The 27,808-nt window shown below is 35.8% G+C and overlaps 1 protein-coding gene and 1 pseudogene across 1 annotated transcript; both read left to right on the top strand.

Annotated features, from left to right (window-relative positions):
- Positions 1-1,411: 1,411 nt before the first annotated feature.
- LOC122282081 lies at positions 1,412-3,294 on the top strand (annotated as a pseudogene).
- Positions 3,295-5,713: 2,419 nt separating this feature from the next.
- LOC122281337 (cytochrome P450 71AP13-like) lies at positions 5,714-6,960 on the top strand. Its single transcript, XM_043092740.1, has 2 exons — positions 5,714-5,988; positions 6,098-6,960. Exons 1-2 carry the CDS (start codon positions 5,714-5,716, stop codon positions 6,771-6,773), a joined length of 951 nt encoding a protein of 316 aa, XP_042948674.1. The 3' UTR covers positions 6,774-6,960.
- The last annotated feature ends 20,848 nt before the right edge of the window (positions 6,961-27,808 follow it).

Here is a 27,808-nt window from a genome sequence, read left to right as displayed (position 1 = left end):
ATGGGGAAGAGATTGCTCTAAGAAGTTCTTGGAGGCCCTTAGGGTTTTTGCTCTGATTCTCCACCCTTAGAACAGAAGTAATCTGGAACATTGGCTCGAACGAAGTATCGAGCGGCACAATCTGCCTGAGTTCGCTCGAGTTCAGTGTCTAACGAGTGTCGAGCGGCACACTTTGCCCGAGTTCGCTCAAGTGAGGGTCGAGCGGTGCAATTTGCTTGAGTTCGCTCAAGCGCCCTATTGAGCGAGGGTCAAGTGAAGTCATCTGTTTTGACCAATAACGAGCACACTTTAAGCCTTTTCGCAACAACACTTGTTACAACACTATTTTACACAAGTTTTCACAAGAATATGCCAATACACTCATTTTTTCCTCAACATAAACCATCTGCGTTTTGAATTTTTGACAGTAGATTTAGTGTTGTTTAGTCAAATTTAAGCCCATATGAAGTTTACAGAAAAACATTGAGAAAAGAATTAATTTCCTAGTCTAGGTGCACGACCATTAGGTAGGCTTGCTTTTTAATTTTTCATGCTTCTGTAAATCTTTTGGTCTTTCTTTGACAAATGGGTAGAAAAAAAAAAAAAAAAAAAAAAAAGACAAGAACATCCATTTTAGAAGTTTTATACTAAAGTTATCTACTTTGAGAAAGGCAATTAATTCTTTATATGCCAGAAATCATTGTTCTAATTCTTTTCATAGTTTTATTTGTTTCCTTTTGCAAAAATTACATCCTATTAAACAATTGAAAAGCTTCAGTTTCCAATTGCCAATGAAAGGGAAGGGCTTTGTTGTCAGTTGCGAGAGAGGGGGAGACAATGCAATGCTGGGTTTCAAGGGAGGGTCAGCAGGCAAGGGGGCTTCATTACAATGGTGGAGAGGAGGATTTTTGGTAGGCTGTTGTTTTGTTAGTATGTGGTGCAGGCATATTGGAGATTAAATGGGACGTCTACGTGGCATTTACTTATTAAAGGGTTGTTATATGGGAATAAAAAGACTGGCCAGTTTTAACTATTTCTCATATACATACATATATATATATTACGAATAGTCCCAAGGTACACTTGACATAATGATTTAAATAAATAAATAAAATAAAAAAGTCAGTAGCTTATTTGTTTGGAAAAAAAAAAGTTAAAGAAAGGCAAAAAATAAAGATAAAAAAATTTAAATTTCAGTAAAATATGAGTATTGATATGCATCTATATTAGATTATCTATGTACTTTTTATATAATAATAAAATATTATTAATTTAATAATATTTTTAATTTTTATTTTTATCACATTTTATAGTTCTACTAATTAAAATATTAATAGTAATTATATTCTAATTAAATTAATAATATTAAATATTAATAATAATTATATTCTAATTAAATTAATAATTAGTATTATATATTGAGTGTTTTAAGATGAAGAGAGTATGCGTGCTACATCTTTTGAGTAACAAAAGGGTTCAGTCCTTTCGCGGTGTTAGAGTGGAGGAAACCTCCCTGATGATTCAGAAAATCAAACAGTCGTGTTATTCTTCAGGTTCTGTGAATTTAAGCGAAGTGTTTACAAAGCTTACAAATGATGTACTGTGCAGGGTGAGTTTAGGAAGGAAGTATAGTTGGAGGGGAAGAAGGTGGGAGCAAATTTAAGGAGCTTTTAGGGGATTTTGGGGAGCTGTTGGGTATTATCTGTGTTGGGGACTATATTCGATGGCTTGCTTGCGTGATCCGTGTAAATGGCTTGGATGCTAGAGCAGAGAAGGTGGCTACACAGCTGGATAATTTTCTAGAGGGACTACTTGAAGAGCACACAAATTTTCAGAAGAAAGCCAGGAGCAATGGCCATGTGAATCCAGAAAATGAAGATCAGACAGACTTTGTTGATGTTCTGCTTTGGATTCAGAAGGAAAACGTGATCGGTTTTCCTGTCGAAAGAGTTGGCATCAAGGCTTTAATCCTGGAAAGCAAACTCGTACGTGTGCGTGCGCGCGAGACCGAACGAGTCCGGGAATTGTCTATCGATCGGTGTAATTTTGCTCTCATTCTTGGCTTTCTTGAGTTTACCGTAGGAAGTATGATTACGTCACATGTTTGAACCGACGAGATAATTTTTTCCTTTCTCGCCAGAATAGGAGCTAGCTAAAGACTATATGCATTTGGTTTTGGAAGTTTCTACTAGCAAGAAAAATGAGACGAACACTTCTAAATCTGTTAGCATTGTGTTACTATTGACACAAATTTAAGGTGTTGGGCAAGAGCTTTATTTATGTTGGAAAGGTAAAAGTCTAACTGGTAGGATGTTAATGTTAGATAGTCTTAACCAAAACGGTCTGCTCACTTTAGGAGGGTTTTGCATGTAATGCCTTTTCTTGGGCGTCACATACATATGATTGACAGCTTTTTTTAACATTTACAATCTTTTTATTACAGGATGTATTCGTCGCTAGAACCGACAGTGTGTATACAGTTTTAGAGTGGGCAATGACAGAGCTGTTAAGGCACCCAACCGCCATGAAGAAGGTGCAGATTGAGGTGAGAGGGATCAGTACCGGCAACGAAAGAGAAGTAACAGAGGATGATTTGGATAAAATGCATTACTTGAAGGCAGTAATAAAAGAGACATTTCGGTTGCATCCACCTATTCCACTGCTAGTTCCTCGGAAATCGACTGAGTGTCAAATTACAGGGCTATGACATTGCAGCAGGAACACAAGTAATCGTCAATGCATGGGCAATTGGAAGAGACCCAAAATCATGGGATGAACCAGAGGAGTTTCACCCAGAGAGGTTCTTGACAACCTCAATAGATGTGAAAGGACATGACTTTCAGTTAATCCCATTCGGTTCTGGAAGGAGGAGTTGCCCAGGCATTCCTTTTTGCCCTCACTATTATCGAGCTCGTTTTGGCAAATCTGCTGCAAAAGTTGGATTGGGCGTTGCCTAATGAAGCAAGTGGACATGATTTGGACATGTCTGAATCTATTGGTATAACAATTCATAGAAAGTTTCCTCTTACAGCAGTTGCAACTCCGTATATATTTTGATTAGTATATAATATGCATTAGCAAAAGAATATGTTACGCAGGAGAGGATAACGTGAAGCTGCTAGTAGTAGTGCAGGTCAGTTTGGAGTCTAGAGAGATCAGTTCTGTATCAAACCATAGATTTTATCTTATCAATTAGTGTTCTCATCTCTATCTATTAGGTTCTTATGTAACTATGTTTATCACTTGGTCTCTGTCATTGTAAGGCTATTTAAAGCCAAGTAGTTTCCGGAACAAAGCAGCTTTTGAATTAGTAAACATTGAGTACTGTGTTACTTCCTTTTGGATTCCTCGTTAGGCTCTGAGTAATACTGCAGGGTCTTAACAGAATACCAGACTTCTGTTTTGCCAGCAAGAATTTTATACTAGTGAGTTTGCTAGTACTAAAGAATAGCGCTTGATATTAACTACAAAATTATTGTAAGGAGCATAATTATCATATTTAAGCTTTAAAAATTCGTGTAGAATGTGTGGACCATAACAGAAACAATCTCTCTCTCTCTCTCTCTTAAAAATCCCCCATGTGTGAAAAAACGAATGATCTGACAGATTTGTTATAGATCAAGAGTTATTTATTCTTTCGTGATCAGAAGCTTGTGGCCAATCCTATAAGATCAGGCATGCATATTCAACCTGATCTCCACCGAGCGTCCTTGCCTCCCAATTACTCATGCAGTACGCATCTTTCGGCTTCCTCATATGATGAAGCCGGCCAACTAGTTCGAATGCAAGTTCTTTCAAGCTAGGGCTGGCCCCGGAACCGTTCTGGTCGCCACAGACTGATCTTTGCCAGCCTGCAAATGTCTGTTCTTTTGTTGCATCCTAGCTCATGTTCAATTTCTCTAGCAAGTATTGGTATCTAACTGTTGAGATACGACGTCCACAATACTATTCTTTGAGACCACTCTAAATAATATTATAATAGGTCTGGAGGATGACGTAACTCAAATACCTTATTTCCTAGTATAGGACTCACCGTACATGTCTGGATGTAAGTCCACGATAATATTTGTAAGTTCTGGCACATCGAGAACCACACTCACATAGAGATATTATTTAAGTGGTTCAGAAAGTTATCTAGGTCCACTTGAGTGAAATCAAATGATTTTATTATGTTTATACAAAATTACAAACACTGACAACAATTTCCCTATCTCTCAAATAGCCCTTCTTCTGCATTTCCCCACACCCCTTGCCTGATCACTCACCTTATGTGAGAGGATGGTCTTATACCATTGCAAATAGTCTCTTTTATAGGAAAAGCTACAGGGGACAAACAACCACAATATTTGATAAATGGAGGACTTACAGCAGCTAATATTGACAAATGAGGAGCTGGTGCAGCCATCTTGAATCAGCAGCTTCTTTTTGATGGTGGGAGGCTGCAATTCTCCAAATATCTAGAGAACAAAATGGGTTCCCCGCGGGGGGGGGGGGGGGGGGGGGGGGGGGGGGAGGGGGGGGGGGGGATGGACTTTTCAACGAGTTCACCACTGGAATATTCTTTGAGACCAAGTGCATGCGAGCCTCACAGTCAATATTGTTTGTCATGAAAGAAAATGTGAGTACTGATCTCTAGGAACTGGGCGTGGAAATTTTGGTTGGGTTGTATGTTTTTCCAAAGCAGAGCCTTCAGATTAATTACAAATAAAAGAGTAACGACAAGTTTTCCACGCATGCATACAAACCAACAAATTAGTACAATAGTGAAGGGTTGGCGATATTTGTTGTCCATATCTTTGATATTTTTAGTTTGTAATATTCTTGGTTGAAGGGTTGGCAACGTGGCCATCTTTAGATGAAGCTGATGAAATTGGTTTGTTTGAATTTAATTGTAACCTTAACATTTAGGTCCGACAACGGATAAGATTTAATTTGTACCAGAGAGAGAGAGAGCAAGAATTTACTAAATAAACAAAAAAAAAAAATTATAATTGGAAAAACGCAACAGCTGCAAATCTTTCTATAAATGAGCATGAATATATACATGCTAAAAATAGCACTTACTACTACACTTACCTTTGTTGAGAACTTCAATGGCTTTTCTGATCCAATGGTTAACGGAAAGCTTACAACCTTTGTTGTTCGCTGCATGCATTATTTTCGTTGTGTCGCTGAATTTTTTTTGAAGGAGAAGTCAGCAGGGAAAAGAAACTCCAATCTCCCACCAAGCCACCCAAAGCTGCCCATCATTGGTAACCTTCACCAGCTCGGCAGCATGCCTCATCTCTCTCTCAAGTGTTTGGCGGAGAAGTTCGGACCAATTATACATTTACAACTGGGTCAAATCCCAACAGTGGTGATTTCATCGGCTAAACTAGCAAAGGAAACAATGAAAACCCATGATCTTGCGCTATCTAGCCGTCCACAATTCTTTTCAGCAAAGCATATCTTGTATGGTTGCACCGATATTGCCTTCTCCCCCTATGGTGATTATTGGAGGCATGTTTGAAAAATATGTATACTTGAACTTTTAAGTGCTAAAAGAGTTCAATCGTATAGACTCGTTAGGGAAGAAGAAGTAGCTCGTTTGGTTCAACGAGTTGCAGATTCCTATCCTTCCACCACCAATCTAACCAAGATGCTTAGACTCTACTGAAATGATGTCCTTTGCCGGGTTGTATTTGGAAGAGATTTCTCGGGTGGTGGGGAATACGATCGCCATGGCTTCCATCAAATGCTCGAGGAGTTTCAAGTATTGCTCGGAGGATTTAGCCTAGCAGATTTCTTCCCTTCCTTGGAATTCGTAAATAGTCTAACGAGTAGGAAATCTAGACTTCAAAAGACTTTTCGAAGCTTTGATAAACTTTTTGATCAGTTGTTGAGTGAACATCTCGATCCCGAGAGAGAAACAGAGGAGCACAAGGACCTTGTGAATGTCTTACTCGATATACAAAAGAATGGATCCGGGCATCTGCCAATCACAACGGATAAATCAAAGCTATCATCTTGGTAAGTCCCCACTCTTGAATATATGCAATACTTAGCTTCTTCTCTCTCTCTCTCTCTCTCTCTCTCTTCACCATCATACAGTATTATGCATGTTATATGCGATATTTAGGTTAACTATTACAATAGAGATCAATATTTCTCATATGTTACTGCCACGGCAGGGCACAGGATCTGATACAGCGTCCATCACCCTTGAATGGGGAATGACAGAGCTCATCTTGAAACCCAAAGTCATGGAAATAGCACGAGCAGAAGTACGAAACATCGTCGGAGATCATAGAAGAGTTGTTTCAGAGAGTGATCTGCCTCACCTGCACTACATTAAAGCTGCCATCAAAGAGATACTGCGATTTCATCCTCCTGCTCCAGTTCTAGTACCTAGAGAATCCACGGAAAATGTGAATATCGAAGGGTACGATATTCCAGCCAAAACACGTTTGTTTTTCAATGCCTGGGCAATAGGGAGAGATTCAGAATCTTGGGAAAACCAAGATACGTTTCAGCCTGAGAGATTTATGGGTAGCACTGTCGATTTCAAGGGGCAGCATTTCGAGCTAATACCTTTTGGTGTTGGTAGAAGAATATGCCCAGGAATCACATTTGGAACAGCAGTTATTGAGCTCGCTTTAGCTCAACTTCTCCACAGTTTTGATTGGTATCTTCCTCCTGGTACCACAGCTGAAAATTTTGATATGAAAGAGGTTTTCGGGATTACGACGCACAGGATATCTGATCTAACTCTCGTTGCAAGACCACGCTTTCCCGTTGGCTATAACAAGCCATAATTTAAACGTTTTATCATTGATCACATAGTTCCATTTTGTAAATACAATAATTTGGCTAGGACTAGGTTACTAAAATGATAAAATTTATCTTATCATTAAGTTTGCATTTTAGATGAATGTAAATTATTTTTGACTTCATCGATCTATAACAATTTAAGTTTATCTAGGAAGTATTAGAAATTGTTTTATATAAGTGATATGTGTGAAAATCGAGTCCCAATGAATAAGCACTTATCCAGAGAAGAAGTTAAATTGGGATCTATTATTGTAGAGAAAATTTATCACATAGTTTTAGCATTCCATCAAGAGAATTCTTCGCAACAGATTCGCTCCTTAAATAGAGTTTTACTGGAACTGAAACTTCTTCTAGATTTAATATTTAAAAGGATTCAGTTGGATAACTCAGGAAGAGATTTTGCCAGAAATTATTAAGAGTACATTCCGTGTGGGTGTATGAGAAAATTAAATCCACTTAAGAATTTTCTTCTTTTTTTATCTCTCTTTTCGAGTGTGATTGTGCTCCATGTTGAAGAATTGATTAGTTGTAATTCAACTAATGGAGTTCTAGGACAAAAGGTAATATTTGAATATCGTCAGAGGTTCTGTCTGCTACCGAGGTAGAGGCAAACGAGTCATTTATCGAGTCAAGTAATAGTATTGGCATTAGTCTAGCCAAATACCAGTACTTAGTCAAATTTTGACTAAGAAGAGCAAGAATGGTCTGCAAATTCCATGGCTTGAGTTTTGGCTCAAGTAATTTCAAAACTTTCTCCAAATTTGACTAGCCACTATTCATCTCTCAAACATTATTTTACTCTAAAACTATTATATTGGATAATTGGGTTGAGACAAAAAAAATAGTTGAAAAACAATAATTTTAAATAAAAATTAAATTCTTAATTAATATATAGAGTGTATTTATAAAATATAAAAATTATTATTAAAATACTTAATATTATATTATTATTTTGACTTTGGGATGGATAGTTCAATGTGGACTAGTTTCTTCAATAACTTTGACTTTAGCCAAAACCTCAACTTTTATCCAAATTTTTGACTTGGCAATGGCCAATATTATAAGAGAGTCAATTAGCAAATGTTTTATAATTGAAAGTTTACTTGTAACTTGATTTTCAAATAACAAAATTGATTTTTTTAAATTTGGCCGTCCCGGAAGGTTTTATATTTAAAGAGTTATTTAAACGGTTTCTCTTTGTTACCAATCGTTGTGTTATGTAATATATTTATTTATTTTATAATTGCTAGATTGAGAACTAACCAATTTGTATAAATAAGTTGATAGATATTTCCGTGCATATGATACTTGGTAATTTCATGCTTCATTACATTTATGCAATACAAGGAGAAACACAGATAATAATGGAGCATAGCAGATTTTGATAGCTCCCATATCTTCTATAGATGGCAATAATTGCATATCAACAGCTGGTAAAAGTCGTGCACTCTCAAAAAGCAAATCGTTTATAACAAGATCTCCTCCACCTCAAGATCAAATGGCATCAGTCATGACAATTTTGTCTCTTCCCAAATATGTATTTGCAATTCTGTATATTGTCTATAATGAAAATAGTGTGAATAAATATTTTACCTCGGTTGGTGGTTTCATGGTTTCAAGAGCTAGCCACTCGACAAACGTCCATCTCGTTGATTTTTTTCCCCTCTTTATGGTCTTTCGTCAAACACTTCTTGTGTCTCTTTTATTTTTCCGCCCCAATATCATGTCCATGTATACTTCCTGTGTCTTTTTTCTCCTTCATATTAAACACTTATCTAGCCAAGCTCCATCCTGGTCATAGAAAATAATATATAATAGATACGGAGATAGAGAAGAGAGAATGAGGGAGAGACTTGAAGGTAACATCTCTCTTCTTCTCTCAATTATAAATTGAATACAAGGCATAAATTCATATTTATAGAAAAATGACATTGAGATAAAATAAAATAAAAAATAGCTTAAATATAATGAAAATCAAATAAAGATAATATTAATTACAATTGAGAATAGAAGAAAAACGTAACTTTCAAAGTCTCTCACTCTTGTTCTATCTTCTCCATTTCATTTTCTATCATGTATCATGCATAGCCCTTGGCTAATACCACGCTCAATCCTATAGACTATTCCTTTTAAAGTTTTTCACTATCATTCAATTATGTTTCATATAAAATCCATACATTCGGAGTGTCATTATTAGTTGTGAGCCTTTTATTGGGTTTTTTATTTGTTAGGAGCATTATTTGAAGCAAATATCCATTTTTAACCTTTTGATTTTGGTATAATAGTTGGTCATATGTAGCCTATTATCGGATCAATCTTTTGGCCTATTATTAGCCATATGTCAGCTTTGGCTCATTATCAACCCTTATTGGCCATAACTCCATATTTGATGTTCCATCAACTAATCACTTTATCACCACGCCAATCTCATAACTTCATTGATGATCCATAGCTTTCAAAATCTTTCTCCCTCCTCTCATTTCCATTTTCCATTTTATTTATTTTTATTTTCTACCATTCTTGTCTCTCTTCTTGTGTATTTTTTTTTCCCTTCTAGAACAACAAGCCACAACTACCACCAAATTGTCCCCTATTGTAATTGCCTACCTTCCACATCACGTTCAAATAAAATTAACTGGTGACAAATACCTTATGTGGAAGGTACAAGTTGTCCCTTACCTTTATGGCCAAGATGTTTATGGCTATGTTGATGGTTCTATTTTTCCCCCAACCCAAACCATACTAGTGATGATTATGTAGTTACTACCCTAGAATTTATAAAATGGAAGTAGCTCGACCAATTGGTCTTGGCAATCCCATGTCTTACTTCTCCAAAAATATTATTGGACATATTATCAAGTATCACCCAGCTCGAGAATTATGGCTTTCTCTGGAGTTTATATTCATGACCCACTCTCATGAATTGACAATGCATATCTATCTTCAACTTACAAGTACAAAGAAAGGTGAGTATTTGTTTTTGAAGACACGATGGACGATTAAAGGCTTGGTTGATACTCTGGCAGCCATTAGTAAGCCTCTCAACGACTATGAACTCATCTCTTATATCATGTCTGACCTTGGACCCGAGTATGATCCCTTTTTGGGCCTCTGTCACTACCAAGGTGTTGGCTTATGTGGAGCTTGCTTGTGAGTTGAGAAGGTGTCAAATTGAGAGTTCACTCGACTCTCGCTCGACTCTTGCTTAAGCGAAGTTCAAACAAAGAGTTCACTCGAGATGTGCTTGATATTTGGCTAAAGTGAATGTTCAACAAATAGTTCCCTCGAGGCCCGCTCGATAGGCCACTCGAGCAAATGTTGGACAATAAGTTTACTCAAGATGCACTCAACACTTCACTCCAACAAATAACTTAAAAGTTGCCGCCTTAGGGTTTTCTTGCACTTTGACTATATATATGTATTGTTTAAAACATAGACTAGTGCTAGAGGCTATTGTGGAACCTCGAGTGAGAATAGAGGAACATTTTTTAGCCTATATATATATATATATATAGAGAGAGAGAGAGAGAGAGAGAGAGAGAGAGAGAGAGAGAGTTGAGAGTTAGTGAGGAGAGATAAATTCTTGTAAACTCAATGTCTATTGTAAATCTCATTTGAATAAAATCCCCTACAGTTCTGTAGACATAGTCACATTGCCGAACCACGTGAATCTTTATGTCTCATGATTGATTGTCTATTTTTCTCATTACCTGTTACTTTTCTGTAGTATCATTGGTATGAACCTATGATGGGTGTTAAATTATATTTCCTAAGCAATTGGTATCAGAGCTTCGGTCTTGAGTTCATGGGAGAAGTAAAGTTTGGAATTGAGAAGTTTAATAGCACAAATTTTGGACATTGGACGGTGCAAATCAAGGATTGTCTCTATAACAAGAAGTTGTGTCTTCCTCTGTTGGGACAGAAGTAGGACATCATATAGGATGTTGCCTATTAGATCGACAGGTCCTAAGAGTAATTTGATTAACTATATCAAGATTAGTGGCACACAACATTATTAAGGAGAGAACCACAACGAATCTTATGGCGACTTTGTCTGATATGTATAAAAAGCTGTCGACGAATAACAATGTGCACTTCATGAAGGTACATCTGTTGTTCAACGTTTGAGTGATTTAATAGTATCACAAATCAATTATTGTCGATCGAGATTGAGTATGATGATGATATCAAAACGTAATTTCGTTGGCATCATTGTCAAATAGTTGGGAAACCTTAAGAATGACTAGGTAATTTTGTTGGTAAACTAAAATTAAATTATGATAATGTTGGTGATATGATTCTTACTGAGGAGGTACATAGGAAGATTCTGGCAAGTTCTCAAGCTCGGGTTGGGCTCTTAATGTTGATTATCAGGTAAGTGACATAACAGGTCAATTTCCAAGAAGGGCCACATAAAAAGAGACTGAAGAAATCTAAAAAAGACTGAGGATGATGTTGCGAACGTGGTGAATAAAGAAATACAAGTAGCTTTAATTATGTAGTACACAATTCAGTTCATGTTAGGTGTTGGATTCAATGACTTCATTCCATACCACTTTACATAGAGAAATCATGCAAAACTACATTAGTGGTGATTTTGGAAAGTTGTATACGACTGTTGGAGAATCACTAGATGAAGTGGGAGTGGGAGATGTGAGCATCATACTCCCAAACAAGAATGCATGGACTTTGTAGCAAGATAGACACATTCCAAAGCTGGAAAAAAACCTGATCTCTGTGGAACAGCTAGATGACTACGGTCATTCAATAACATTTTCAAAAGGATCATGGAAGGTCACAAATGGTGCAATGGTCTTAGCACCTGGTAAGAGAATAGACACTTCATATTTGACATCAGGGTCCAATGATGTGCAGGTAATACAAGGTTGTGACAAAGCATGCTTCGACATGTAAATTGCAAGTGGAATGCACTTGTGAGGACAGGCAAACAAAAGAGAGTCATTTTTTTAGTTCCTCATGAATGAAAAAATCCTGGGATGAAACTAAGGTGCAGAGCAGAGATGTGAGAGATAAGGACAGATTGTCTGGTGATCCAGAATTGTCTACACCTATAGTTGCTGCTCTGAAGGGAACCAGGACAACTAGACCTCCATGGTGGCATTCACCTACCTTGAAGTAGATCCTACTAACTGGAGGTGGTGAACCACATAACAACGGAAAAATCTTGCAAGATGGGAGATTGAACAAGTGAAGGTTAGCTACGAAGAAGCTAACTAGGCCTCCAGGTTAGAAGCATGCACTACACAAAAAGTGGGCACGTGGATTGAAGATTGAAGAGGTTGGCATCAGGAGGTGGGATCAATCTCCTAGATCAGAGAATGGGACCTTAGCAACAAATTCTCTTATGTGTGCTGAGGTGGATACGAGACCAGATTTTACCAATGCAATGAGAGTTGAGTCGTCCCAAAGATATGTTGGCTGAGTGTGTTGTATGTGACGAATTAAAGTCATTCACAGTTGGTGTTCTAGCTTATAGACAAGAGCTATAAGCTGCAGAGGTGATAGGGCTTGCATTTGAGGCAGTTGTTGGCATGTGGTTGGGCCAGTTTCCAAGTGGGAGATTGTTGGATTATGTGAAGCCTAGTTGTGAGTTGAGAAAACGTCAAGTTGAGAGTTCGTTAGACCCTCACTCAAAAAATGGAGGCAGATCCTCTTTTCAGTCATATATTTTATGTGTCTTTACATTGCATTTCCAATCCATATTTATACAAGTATACCAAGGATAACAATCTGATTACAATTTGATCATACGGTGTATAATCACTCAGTTGGTTATATGAGAATCTTCTAGAGGTAAGACAAGTGTCATGCACTTGGAAGATTCCTTCTAAAATCTATTAGAATATTCCAGTGCTGCTTCACGAGTGCTGTCATGCTCATGGTTGCACTCTGTTGCAATAGCTGCTGCATGAGAATTAGGTGCCTGAATAGTGAGTAGAGGGTGTTATTGAAGGTTTATACCATTAAACTAATATAACTTCAACCACTCATGATTGGGCAACAGAATTATGATTTTCCCATCCCATGCTTAAAATGTAATATCTAAATTATTTGTTTTGATTCCAAATATAACATAAAGGTAGATGTATGCACGGGAAACTAAGTTTTTCCCAACCTATGATCAATAGAATGAAGAAATGTTATAAGGTACCAAACCCATAGCGTTGTTGGCATAACAATTATATCCTTGTGATAATGATCATATGCATCAAAGAGAGATTCTAATTAGAGAATACAACATATATTTCTCACTTTATATATCAACATAAACATTGAAAATACAAGTATTCATAGAAAATTTGGTGACACAAATTTAAAGACCTAAAATTTTATCCTATAGTATGAAACTTCTCTTCAATCGTACGATCTAATTTCTCTACCACTTGAGGTGTGAAGTAGTTCACCCACACTCCAACTTTACTACAGCAGCAAAATGTGGTATACTTCAGTACTCCTCGACGAGAAACTCCACTTTTATTCACCTCCAAGTTATGATAACCTTGAGATATCATTTACTACACATATGGCATCTTCTTCTTGGGAAAAAAGGACACCCTAAGTATTCAGCTAAACTTTTCAAGTGGGTGGAAGGCTGCTCTTTCATTTCCTCATACCTTAAGAAAAGTATCTTTTAAGGGTTTTCCAAACTTTCTTTCCAATAACCCATGACATTATCCCAATATGGCTCAAAGTAACTCACTCCCCTACAAAACTTATCTAAAGCCTCCTCAAGTGAGTCTATGGTCCAATTTAACTTGGTTTGGAAGTGCCATAGTGAGACAAAAGTGTCCTCGGATCCTACACAAATACACAATCTTAAAAGTTGTGTCATAAGGCAAATGAGTTGAAAAGAGTGTCGGAGTGGTGAAGGGGGTGAGCTTTGGAACCTCCTTTGTATTGTATAGAATCAAGTCCAAATAGGGCACAAGAACATAAACTTTGTTTGTGAGTAGAGGTTGTTCTTAATGGTGAACATGATGGTGCATCCTATTCACCAAGGCAAACAAGATAGCCTTCAACCAAGTAGTGCCAACTTTGAGAGAGGTAGCAAGTAGAATATCGGAGTTGTGAGCTTGGAAGTGTTTTTGGAAAGCTAGAACTCCTTCCATGAACCAAGGTGGGATCCAAATCCATTGTATTGGTTAACGAGTCTTCTAGATTTATTACATCCTTCTACATTTCTACCCGATCGATAAACGGAATTATATTTGATTTTCTCATCTCATTGCAAAAAACAAACAAAACGAACTTGCTTTTCTTTCTACATTATGAAACCGATGTTGAGAGAAATATAATGATTATGATAAGCCAGAAGATCAATTTATATATATAAGTCGCTATGACTTAAATTTTGGAGAGAAATTATATTAGATCAGTACGTGCGTTGATGACCAAATCATGTGATTCATGAGAGCTTCTTTTCGCAAGCTAATCAAATTAGGAGAATAATAATATTAATTGGAGAAATGGGTGAGAATTACGTCATGATCATCTCATGAGAATTAGGATATCCTGTTTGTCGCAGCCGGTTATCTTATGTTTTGCATGCAGTTGAATAATATGCATGATCGATCGGACCGCAAGTCATGTGTTTTGAACCAACACAACTTGATATGATCTTTGTATATGTTAAAAAAATTAATTAAGAGCTCTTCTGTTATGATCATCGTTTGGACTTTTCATCTCCTTTAATTAAGTGACAATAAAAATAATTAGTACAATTTTATTTTACTTCCCAAACAAATCTCAGCATAAGTACCATTGACAGTAATACATCAAAATCATTAATTTATAAGCCACCTTTAACACAAACTACCGTTGACAGTAATACAACAACTTCTTTAATTACTATGCCGACAAAATGTCAACTAATTAAAAAAACATCAACAATGCGTTCAGAATATATAAGAATTGACGATAACGATCATATATAAGGTGCAACTAATTAAAAGATCACTTTCAAAAGTATCTTTAGGACTTTTACATACATGCACAATTTTACATGCATGCCGAGTCCTTCATAGATGTTTGTAGCAAAGCATAAGGTAAATGAGTTGAAAATAATCTTGATGGTGCAATGGAGTAGTTGAGATCTGGAACCTCTTTTCTATTATACATATATCCATCCAATATGAGCACAAGAGCATGAGAGATTTATAAATTAAAGTCTATAAAATAATATTTTTTCATCATTAATTAAAATAATGAAGTCTCGTTAAACACTTGAAGAGAATAAAAACATTTAAATTAATTTAGAGTTTTTAACATAAATTCAAATCTCGTATTATTTTTAAATGACTAAAATATTTTAATTTAAATAATTTTTAGCTATTATAATATTTTTGGAGCTCTTCAAAAATATTATAATTGTGTTATTTAAAAACAAATTTAGTCCAATAATATTAAAAATATCACATATAAATATTTTCAAAATATTTAAAATATCTATAAGTTTTAAAATATTGAATTTGCGTTAAAATCTGCTTGGTATCTTTTAGAACACACTATCAAAGCTCGACACATAAAACGAAACTCGTAATTATAGAGAAAAGAGTGAGCAGATTACTACAGTCTAGCTTTGTTTTGTGTCTATATATAGAGGTAAAAGGAACAACCAAGGCATGCCAAACTTACCAAAATAGAAATAAAAAAAGGTCACGTGGCATGATATATTTGGATGAAAAAAATGATCGGGATTTTGATAATTGCTCTTTGGATGATGTTTAAAGTTACTTGTTCAATACCACGTTTCTTTGGAGCTATAATCCTAGACGTTAATCTATTTCTTGCTTCTAGCTTCTCTTAAATTTATCTTGTCTTCGTGGCTATCCTTATTTTAAGTATTAATAAAAATCTGTTTTATTTATAAAAACAAGTTTTGCATGAGCTATGTAGTCTTCTACAAGCAATGGCCAAATGCACAAACTTTAGACATATTCTATATATTCATATATTTCCCAAATAGCATCTGTCGAGCTCTTACATCACTTTGCTTTATTGTATTTTGTTGGGTTTTGTATAGAATACTGATAGGGCCGCCGCTCCTAGCTACTGTTTGCCAATTTAATTTTTTTTTTTGTTTTTTTGGCTTCGTGATTAAGAAAATACTTTTTAGTGATGTTGTGAATTTGTTTTTAAACAAAAATATTTAAAAATTTTTAAAAATACATATACGAAAAACACAACAACTAAAAAAAAAAATACTAAACTGCTAACGGTAACTCCCAGCAGGAGCTGAGAGTTGTGACCATAGCAACTTCCTTTAAATATTCAATTAAGTTTTTAAGGCTAATTTATATCTTTATATCTCTCTCAAGCCAATTCTAAGCCTAAAATAATTGAATAAAAAATTCACTTAAATAACTAGAACTATTATAAAATCTTATTAGCTATCAACTTTTTACTTCTTGTCCACCATATACTAGAGTTCGAATAAAACATCTGAATCCCTGTTTTCAAGCCCTTTAAAGCCCAAGTTTATTCAATATGATTTGCATTTTTTAAAAGGAAAGAAAGTCTAGTCAGAAAAATGGAGAAAGGAATACAAATTAACCTGATGAACAAATCAAATGAAAATCTTATCGGCACATATCAGAGCATTTATCATTGCCTATGGTATATTTGTCATCCTAGCCCGGGCCCAATTAAGTTTATGGTTGATATTTAGAATATCTTAATATATTTATAAAAAATAGTGAAATAATTTGAGTTAAACTATTTATTAAATTTTAAAAAATAAAAGAGAAAAGGCTTAATAAGCAAATTATAAAGTTAAAAAATTATTTTTATGTAGTCTTTTAATATTACTTTTGTTTTAAATTTTGAAAAAGTACTGGTATTGTTTTTTCATATTTTGTTTGTTAGTTTGAGAAAATTATAATAATTAGATAATGATTGAACGAAAAATTAAAGATTTGAAATTTAAAATTATTTTATATTGGAGTGATATTTGAAAAATAAATATACGAGAATATCTTAGAAAACTTAAAGAAAGTTATGTTGACATATGGACTAAATCTCCTTCATGACTAACTACACCAACCTTTCTAGATCAACCCTAAATGCAGCATGTGTATGTATATACATATATATCATTTTTTAAAAGAAAGTAAAGAAGTTTTATTTCAACAGCTTCTTAATAATGTGAAATGATTGTTAGTTAATAACCTTAAAAATAATTTGTTGTGAAATTATAAGTTGGGATATTGTTTTCAAATTAGTCTAGCCGTTTGGAAGAGCACAGCCACATTCAGTGCATGGTAGCCCCTTCACTGCTTTTTGCCCACATGGGCCAAGGGTGGAGTTTTAAACCTCGGATCATGTGCCGGGCCGGGGGGAAGGGGGGGTTCCTTGTCGCGGTGCCAGGGGCGGACTACCAATCCCCGTCCCATCCACTTCAATAATGGACTACAATCTACTAGTTCCAAAAATTAATTCTTGGGTCTAAAAGTGATAAGAATTCATTTTTTAATCCAAATTGTAAATTTAGATTTGTGAATATGACTCTAATATAGTTTTTAAATTTGCTATTACATATTTTGTGTAAGTTATAGTGTAGTAGGATGACCATTTTATAGATTGCCTTGATAATATAAGTCTTGAACTTAATAATGTGGGACTCTTGTATTAATAAGAACCTATTTTATTTTAAAAAAAAGTCATGCACGTATGAGTTATTGAGTCGTTTATAATCAATGGCCAAATGCACAAATTTTGGAATCTTAGACACATTCTTTATGTTTGTATATGCCCATATTATATATAGCATCTGTTAAGCACCTATGTAGTTTGTTTTATTGTATTAACTAGTTCATAAATATTATAAAATCTCTATGTCAAGTGTATATATTTTAGTGTACAATTCAGACATTTGAATCCGTGTACTCAACTCCTATTATGATCGTCGTTTGGACTTTTCATCTCCTTTAATTAATTGGCAATAGATACAATTAGTACAAATTTATTTAATTCCCAAACAAATCTCAACATAACCGTTGACAGTAATACATGATCAAACACATTTTATAAGCCACCATTAACACAAACTACCGTTGACAGTACTAATACGAATTACCATGCTGATGAAATGTCAACTAATTTGGAAAACATCAACCATTCGTTCAGTATATAATAAGAATTGACGATAACGATCGTATGATGCAACTTAAAAGACTAAAAGTATCTTTAGGATTCCCACATACATAATTTTACATACCGAGTCCTTCACAGATATTGTTGGTTGCAAAATATAAGGTAAATGAGTTGAAACTAGTCTTGGAGATGCAGAGGAGTTGAGATCTAGAACCTCTTTTTCTATTGTAGATATCTCCATCCAGTATGGACACGAGCATGAGAGATGTTTGTGAGCTAAGGATGATCTTGAAGGTTTGAATAGTGCATTCAGTTCACTAAGGTAAACAAGGTGACCTTTAACCAAATAGCACCCGCTTTGGGAGGGGACACCAATAGAATATCAATGTCACAAGTTTGAAAATATTTTTGGAATGCTATAACTCTTGGCATGGATTTAGTGGGATCCAAAATCCTTGGTACTCGCTAAAAGCATTACGTAAAAAGATTACATAAAAGCAATTCCACAAACTAACGTAAGTTTATGTGATTCGTCAGATCTATTTTACAATAAAAATAGCTATATAATTTGACAAACTACATTAATCCACATTAATTTATAGAATTATTTTTATATAATTACATTATAGCTAGAGTATTTCTCACGTGAAGATTAAGCGGATTGAAAACAAAAATTTCATTCAGCTTGCATGTAGTCGGGCTTGTATATACCTTCAAGTACTCATGTTCAAATGCTGTATGTATGTATATATGCATGGACTATGGGATGCAACTTGAAGTCCTAAACTGTTAGCCCTTACCATGAAACTTGACTTTAGAAATGTGATCTATTTTCTCTTCTATTTGAGGTTGAATTAATTTATCCAGTACTCTCCAACTCAAATCAGCGAACAAAGGTCTCGCTCTTTGTTACTGTATACTCTACTTTTATTTACTTCTAAGTTTCTCAAATGATTAAAACATCACAACTTTGAGATATCAATTATTGGACCTTTTCCCTCTTCTTCTGAAATATATAGACAATCCAAGAATTCAACTATTCTTTTCAAATGGGTTGTGGGTTGCTCTTTAATTTCTTCATACCTCAAGAAAAGTATTGGCCTTTCAAGGTTTCTCTAAGTTTTCCTTCCAATATCTCACGGTATAGCCCCAGAATGATAAAACGAATTCACTCCCTTACAAAACTTGTCAAAAGCCTCAACAAATGAATTGTTGCTACTCTTCAACTTATTCAAGAAGTGCCAAATTAAATGACACAATCTTACATGAAGAGTTTTTCACAGATGTTGGTAGCAATTTACAGGATGAATGAGTTGAAAAAAAGCCTTGAAAAGGTAAAGAATGTGAGATCTAGAATAACTTTTATATTGTATAGATGCAAGTCCAAGAAGGTTACAAGAGTATGAGAGCTATTTGTGAGTAGATGGTATTCTTGAAGGGTACAAGAGTAAATACACCTCATATATCTAATATATAATATATATTATGTCATCTTCTTCTTGCCTATTCAAAGAAACCTCTATTCATAGGAGCTCCTACTTTGCTTTGATTTGTTGTATGTATATTTGTTAGAACTTGGGATATATATCCCCCAGTATACCCCGGTAAACCTATTTAATTAGATATAAACTTCTATCATGTTCCTCTTGCTTCTCTTAATCTCTAAGGAAGAACACTACCAAATGCCAATGAAGTCAGAATAGTATGATGCAAGATTACAACAAACTGTCACACCAGTCAAGAACCAGAACACTAGAATAACCAAGAATCTACTATAATTCCTGGAAGAGATTTTCGAGCAATCTCTAAGCTCAACAAATTCCCTTTTTAACGCTTACAAGAAATTAGATGATCTTTACAGTAAATGAAGCAATGTTTTTATACTACAATTCCAACTCTAACAGAATAACAAACTAACTAACTAACTGGAAATGAACACGACGTCGCTTTACTCTCAGCCAACCTCTTCCAAGTGTCTTCAATGCAATGCACCGTTTTATTAAAGGTGTAACGCATCGTATTGTAGCCAACAAACTGCTTCTTCCTTATAGACAACACGCACTATTTTGATCATGACAGTTAAACCCGTTATCCCCCTTCAACCTTCAATTAGAACACAGCTTACATTCTCCCCTCCTTAAAGGACTTGTCCACAAGGCCTTCAATCAGAACACACCTTTATAGTACAGTTCCCACCAAATGAGGATATGGTTGACGCAATTTCCACAAACTCTCCCAAGAAGCATCTTTAGCAGTAGCCCCTACCCAACTGACCAGCACTTCTGTAGTAGCATGATTTCCCTTCCTTTGTAATCTTCTCTCAAGATTCTGCTAGGGCTCAAGTTGTAATTTACCGAATCCGTAGGAGGTAAAGTAGGCAAAGGTACAATATGCTTGCCAGTTTTCTTTTTAAGGTACGAAACATGGAAAACTGGATGGATTTTTTAAGATTCGGGCAAATTCAACTTATATGCCATAAACCCAAGCTTCTGCGCAATCTGGAAAGGGCCATAGAAATGTGGGGCTAACTTCATATTATGCCTCATAGCTACTGTCTTTTGTCTATAGGGCTGAAGTCGTAAGAATACCCAATCACCAACCACAAATGATCTTTCACTCCTTTTTCTGTCAGCAAAACACTTCATTCTTTGTTGTGCTTTGAGCATATTATCCTTTAACAAGGACATCAATTCTTCCCTTGACATGAGTTGCTTATCCACAACATCATTTGAAGAGGTACCTAGCACATAAGCCAATAATTTAGGAGGAGGGTATCTATAAAGGGCCTCAAAAGGAGTCATGTTAATGGTAGAATGGACAGTGGTGTTATAACACCATTCAGCCATTGACAGCCATGAATTCCACTCATTAGGCTTCTAACTGCAATAACACCTTAAGTATCCCTCCAAACATTTGTTCAAAGCTTCTGTCTACCCATCTGACTGTGGATGGTAAGATGAACTAAAATCCAGTGAAACTCCCTGCACCTGAAACAATTGTCTCCAAAATGCACTAGTGAAGACTGTGTCTCTATCTGAAACAATTGAACGAGGAAGGCCATGCAGTTTGAAAACACCATTAAAGAATACTTAAGCCACCTTAGTTGTTGTACAGGGATGCGAAAGAGAGAGAAAATGAGCAAACTTGGTTAATCTATCCACAACAGAAAAAACCACAGAAACTCCATTTGAAAGAGGCAAGCCTTCAAGGAAGTCCATGGAGATGTTTAACCATGGAGATTCAAGTATGGACAAAGGCTGCAACAGACCAGGGTACAAGACATTCTCATTCTTACTGACTTGGCAAACATCACATTCTTTAATTAATTTCCTGACATCTTTTCTCATACCCTCCCACCAAAAGTTTCTTCTAGCACGATGTAGTGTCTTGTGATACCCCACACGACCAACTTGTGGGTTGTTATGGATGTACTCAAGAATTTTGGATTGAATGCAGGATGAAGGAACAACCACCATCTTTCCCTTCCTCAACAACAATCCCTGTTGCATAGAGAAATGCTTAGGACCTGGTTCCCCAAGCTGTAACTTAGTGACAATATCTACTATCCTTGGGCACAAAGAATAACTCCCTTTCAACTCATCAATCCACAAGGGAGTGGGAAAAGAAATCATTGCCAAGACAGCCTGCTCTTCCTTATTATTTTTTTTTGAAAGGGCATCAGCCATTAAATTCTCCTTGCCTTTTTTATAATCGACAGAAAAATCATAACCAATGAGTTTTGAAACCCATTTATGATGTGCTTCAGTTCCAATCTTTTGTTCCACCAAAAACTTGAGTGCCTGTTGATCAGTCTTAATCTTAAAAGAATGTTCGAGAAGATAAGGTCTCCATCTCTGCACAGAAGACACTAAAGCCAACAATTATTTTTCATAAGTTGACAACAATAATGTCTTCCCTCTCAAAGCTTTGCTGTAAAATGCTATAGGTTGAGACTCTTGCATTAAAACTGCACCAAGACCCACACCAGGTGCATCACACTCAATGGTGAATGGTTTACTGAAATCTAGTAATCTCAACATAGGAGGATTGCTAACTGTTGTTTTCAACATGTCAAAAGCAACAGCAGCTTTTTCATTCCAACAAAATGAGTTTCTCTTCAATGCTGCTATCGAACCACACCTTTTAATGAACTTCCTATATTAGCCAGTCAAGCTTAAAAACCCTCTTAATGACTTCTAGGTTTTAGGAATGGGCCATTGAACTATAGCTGTTGTTTTTGATGAATCTATCTGCACACCTTTCCCAAAGATAATATGGCTCAAGTACTCAATCTCATGTACCCCAAACTTACACTTTGACATCTTAGCATAAAGAGTATGTTGTCTTAATATGCCCAAAACAGTTTTCACATGCACCAAATGATCTTCAATAGTTTCACTATAGACCAGAATATCATAAAAAAAGGCTAACACAAACCTCCTCAAAAAAGGTTTGAAAATGTGGTTCATTTCAAGGTTCTTGGTGGCAGATGCATTAGTGAGCCCAAATGTAATCACTAAGAATTCTTAATTGAATTCTTAATTGCCTTCATGTGTTCTAAAGGTTGTTTTGTCAATATCCACTTCGCTTACTAGAATCTGATGATATCCAGCCCCTTAAATCTAGCTTCGAAAAACTCTTTGCCCCAAACAACTCATCCAGAAGTTCATCTATAACAGGGATTGGAAACTTGTCTTTAATAGTTTCTTGTTTAGGGCTCTATAATCAATAAACATACGCCAAGTGCTATCAGCTTTCTTAACCAACAAAACTGGAGAAGAAAATGGACTCTAACTAGGTCTTACCACACCAGAATGCATCAAGTCATGAACGATTTTTTCTATCTCAAACTTCTAGTAATGAGGGTACCTGTAAGGTCTAACAGAAACAGGTGAAGCCCCCTCCTTCAAGTTAATTGGATGGTCAAAATATCTTCTTGGTGGTAGTCCCACAGGTTCCTCAAAGACATCACTAAACTCCTTGAGTAACCCAGACATTAGCCCCTCAACACAAACTTCAGTAGACTCATTTTCAATAAGCATCAATTGCAACAACCAACCTTGCTTATTAACAAAATCAGACTTGAAGTCTTTAGCACCAGCAAGCATATGAACATTTGTAGAAGTCAATCCCTATGGTTTAATGACTTGACCATCCCAGTTGAAACTCAAGGACATATCCACAAAATTCCAAGTAATCGAGCCCAAAGTCTTCAACCACTGGACCCCAAGTACTACATCACAACCCCCTAAGGAAAGAACATGAAAAGGAACAAGGAACTTGGAGCCCTGAATCTTGATAACTTCCTGCCCACTGTCTTGAGTCACAATCTTTTCACCATTAACCACACAAACTTGCAAACATGAATCTTGCTTAACTCGCAACTTAGCCTCTTTAACCACTAAGGGGTCCAAGAAGTTGTGTGTGCTCCCCGAATCCACTAGGATTTCAACAACACAAGAACCCACATATCCATGCAATCTCATAGCATTACCACTAATACAACCAGAAATGGCATTAACAGAAACTTCTAAGGTATCAACCTCTTCAGAAATTAGCCTTTTACATGCAGTAACCCCAGACTCCTCAACATCTAGTTGGTTTTCTATATTAGAATCAAGTTGAATAAAATAGACTTTAGGGTTCTTACATACATGATTCGGGTTCCATTTTTCTTCACAATGGAGACACAACCCCTTTTTCCTCTTTTCATCAATATGAGAAGGGTTTACCTTTGTGAAAGACAAGAACTGAGTCAGCAAGACCAGTGTTGTTAATTGGTCACTTATCAGCATAATGACCATTCAGTCGCCAAGATTTCCTAGAGGACAACACATATTCTTCCTGTAACTTTGCCAGACCAAAAGCAGCCCCAAGATTTAATGGATTAAACATTTTAATAGGAATACGAATGTCATCTTTTAATCCACTTATGAAGCAACTCATTTTGTGCCTTTCAGACAGCGCCTTCAACCTATTAGACAAAGCCTCAAATTGAGAAGTATACAAACTCACAGAAGAAGTTTGTCTTAACCTGGTAAGAGCCTCCATAGGGTCATCAAATGAGAATGGCCCAAATCTTGCTTGTAGAGCTACCACAAAGCTCTCCCAAGAATTAAAATCTATCCCATTTTGGTACCATACCAAAGCTTCCCCCATCCATATGGTGTGATGCTACCATTAACTTCTGATGGAATGGAACTTGAAACTAGTCAAAGTATTGATTGGCCTTAAAGACCCAACTAGCAGGTTCAGTTCCACTAAGGCATGGAAAATCTAATCGAAAATTCCTCTCAGCCCCACACCTTTCATCATGAGTTCTAGTCTCATTATCTCTATCACGAGGGCTCTCTCTCTATCTCTAAGATAAATTACATTTACAGTTTCAACCAAAGTTTTTAACACATCTAAAACTTGATCTAATCTTTCTGCCATCCCAGAAATTGCGATCTAATGATGCTCTAATTGTTGTTACACAATTTCTTGCTGCCTTGATGCGACTTCCTGTTGACCTTTCAATGCTCCTCGTGTCCCTTCTGTCATTCGTAAGGATCGACCGCTATGCTGATACTAATATATTGTCACGTTCCTCCTGCTTCTCTTAATCTCTAAGGAAGAACACCACCAAATGCCAATGAAGTCAAAACAGTATGAGGCAAGATTACAACAAACTGTCACACCAGTCAAGAACCAGAACCCTAGAATAACCAAGAATCTACTATAATTCCTGGATGAGATTTTCAAGCAATCTCTAAGCTCCACAAATTCCCTTTGTAATGCTTACAAGAAATCAGATGATCTTTACAATAAATGAAATAGTGTTTTTATACTACAATTCCAACTCTAATAGAATAACAAACTAACTAACTAACTGGAAATGAACATGACGTCGCTTTACTCTCTGAAAACCTCTTCCAATTGTCTTCAACGCAACGCACCATTTTATTAAATGTGTAATGCACCGTATTGTAGCCAACAAATTGCTTCTTCCTTATAGACAACACTCACTGTTTTGATCATGACAGTTAAACCTGTTATCCTCCTTCAGCTTTCAATCAGAACACACCTTGCAACTTCTTTCCTTTTTGGAAAAAGGGTCTAGTTAGGAAAGATAGCTTGAAAGAAACAAATTACAATAAAACATCATCGCTAATTCATTCATATATCTTTCTCTGCCTTTTTCGTTGGTTTTCTTTCATTTTGATGTTGAAGGATCGAAAAACTTGATATGATAAGACATCTTTCGATATCTTCATAAAATTATAGAGCTTGTATTTATCGAAGATAAGATCATCATCATTCGGGACTTTCCTTCTCCTTTTAAATGACAATAATATTACTATACAACTTTATTTTAATTCCTAAACATTAAATGTTAACAGAAGAAGCGTTACAATAAACTCATTTTATAACAAACCGTCAACTCATTTTAATTATTTTGCTGACGAAATGTCAATTAATTAAAAAAAAATCAACCATGAGTTCAGTACATATATATTAATTAGGAATTTATGACTGCGACTATGATGTAACTTTAAAGACTTAAAATTCCAATCTAGTACCAAGAGATTTTTCCTCAATAATATGGTCTAATTTCTCTGCCATTTCAAGTTTTAAGTAATTCACCCAATCTCTAGTATTATCTCGACAAAAAAATGCAACATTGTCCACGCCTTGGCAAAGTAGTATTGAGTTATGATCTGGAATATGCCACATTCCGCTTTTATTCACGTCCAAATTGCTCAAGTTATCAAAACTACACAATTTTAAAGTATCATTCATTTTACCTTTTTCTCTTCTTTCGGAGAGAATGGAAAATCCAAGAACTCAATTATTTTCTTCAAATGGTTGATGGGTTGCTCTTTCATTTCTTCATACTTCAATAAAAGCATTTTTCGGGTTGGTTTTGCCATGCTTTCCTTCCAATAACTCAAAACATTATCCTAATAAGGGCCAAATGGATTCATTCCCCTAGAAAACTTGTCAAAAGCTTCTTCAAGTGAGACGGTGGTTGAATACACCCTATTCATTAAGTGCCAAAGTGACATAAAAGTATCTTTAGGGTTTCTATATACATACACAATCTTACATGTTGAGTCTTTTACAGATGTTGGAAGCAAAGCATAAGGTAATAAATGAATTGAAAAGAGTCTTGGAGATGTAAAAGAATTGAAATCTGGAACCTCTTCCAATAAGGGCACAAGAGTATAAGAAAAGTTTGCGAGTAAAGGATGTTCTTGAAGGTCTAAGTAGTGCATCCAGTTCATTAAGGTGAATTAGTTGGCCATAAACCAAGTAATACCAACTTTAGGAGGGGTCACTAATAGGATATCAGAGTCACGAACTTGAAAGTGTTTTTGGAATGCTATAACTCCTGGCATGGACCAAGTTGGGATGTAAAATCCATGATATTTATTGAGATATCTTGTTTTATCTATTGGCAGGGAAGATATGTCACTACAAGAAAAAGGGCTATTTGCGGCTATTTTTATTTCCAGCAATAGATTATAGTCGCAAAAAGCCAATTTTTAAACTCCGGTGAAATGTTTCTGTCAATTGTAAAAGAGAGCCGCAAAAAGCATATATTTCCGGCTATTTTTTACCACTGGAAAAAATATAGCCGCAAATAACCTGGTTGGTTGTTCTAAATTTTCATAACAGTTTTTTCGTTGTTATAAGTTTTTTATTACGGTGACTTTTTGTGTTATTAAGGTGACTTTTAGGTCGCCTCAATAGTTTTATTCACTTATACTCCCGCTTCTTATTTTCCCACGCAGTTTAGATTTTCCTTCTCTTTCTCGCTTTCTCACTCTCTCTCTCTCTGGCGATAACACAGTGGTTTCTGGGCATTGATAGCGCCGCCATCTTCTCGCCGGTGAGTTTCTCTTAGCTCGCTAGCTCTCTCTCTCTCTCTCTCTCTCTCTCTCTCTCTCTCTCTCTGTGTAACGCATTCGTATCTCTGTGCCGCTTACTCTCAGTCGTATCGCTTCTATCTCTGTGCCGCTTTCTTTGATTTTAAAATGTACCTGTCCAGGTTATTATTGATAGGATTTTCTTGTTTGCTTATGAAAGGGGAAAAAATGGAAAAACTTATTCATGGATTTGGTTTTGCTTAAGCACGATTGTCCTGCAACTACGGTGCTTTACATTTACAAATACACATGTAAATGCATTTGCAATGCCTAAATATGCTATTTTCTGGCTAACTAAGGGTTGTAATGTTTTCTGTGGCATTACTATGTGTTGTTGGTTTTTTGGTCCTCTTTTGCTTGGTTTCTAGTGGATAGGCAGTTTAGGAGATTTAAAATATAAATGTGCACATGAAATTTCCTTGTTTAGGATAAAAATTTTGACTTGCTGTGTTCTATGCCAAGATCTTAACATATAACAAAAAAATCTATCTAACTTTGAATGGTTTTTTAAATCAAAGCAACAATAACTCTTTCAGTAGTGTTGGTGACCTTGGAATTTTCGATGAAACAGAAAATGCTAGCTAGGCCCTGAAATTTTTTATGAAAGTTTTATTTTGTCATTAGCCTCTCCTTATTCACACAATTCTACCACTCCATTAAACTCCCCCAAAACAAAGCAATCTTCTAGCAAAGCACTTTTATTTTAGATGTATGTACTGCCTATTGTTGTTTAGGATTTTTGTAGCTTATGTTGCCTCCATCCGAATACCCTTCAAAGAAATCGCAAATTAATATAATGTATATAAGCTTATAAACTTAACAAGATACATGCAGTCTGTATTGGTTCAGCAAGCACCTCCCATGAATGGTTCAAGTCCTCACTCAAGCGAGCTTCATTGACCTAGTTCAAAACAAATCCATGAGAGGGAAAAAGATGCCCCAACATAGAAAAGCATCAATCATTTCTCACTTTCCAAAAGAGAACACTAAAAACA

Source organism: Carya illinoinensis, chromosome 11 (assembly GCF_018687715.1).
Source record: "Carya illinoinensis cultivar Pawnee chromosome 11, C.illinoinensisPawnee_v1, whole genome shotgun sequence".
NCBI classification, from domain to species: Eukaryota; Viridiplantae; Streptophyta; class Magnoliopsida; order Fagales; family Juglandaceae; genus Carya; species Carya illinoinensis.
The sequence above is the reverse complement of the archived record's forward strand: the minus strand, read 5'-3'. Positions and strand labels throughout refer to the sequence as shown.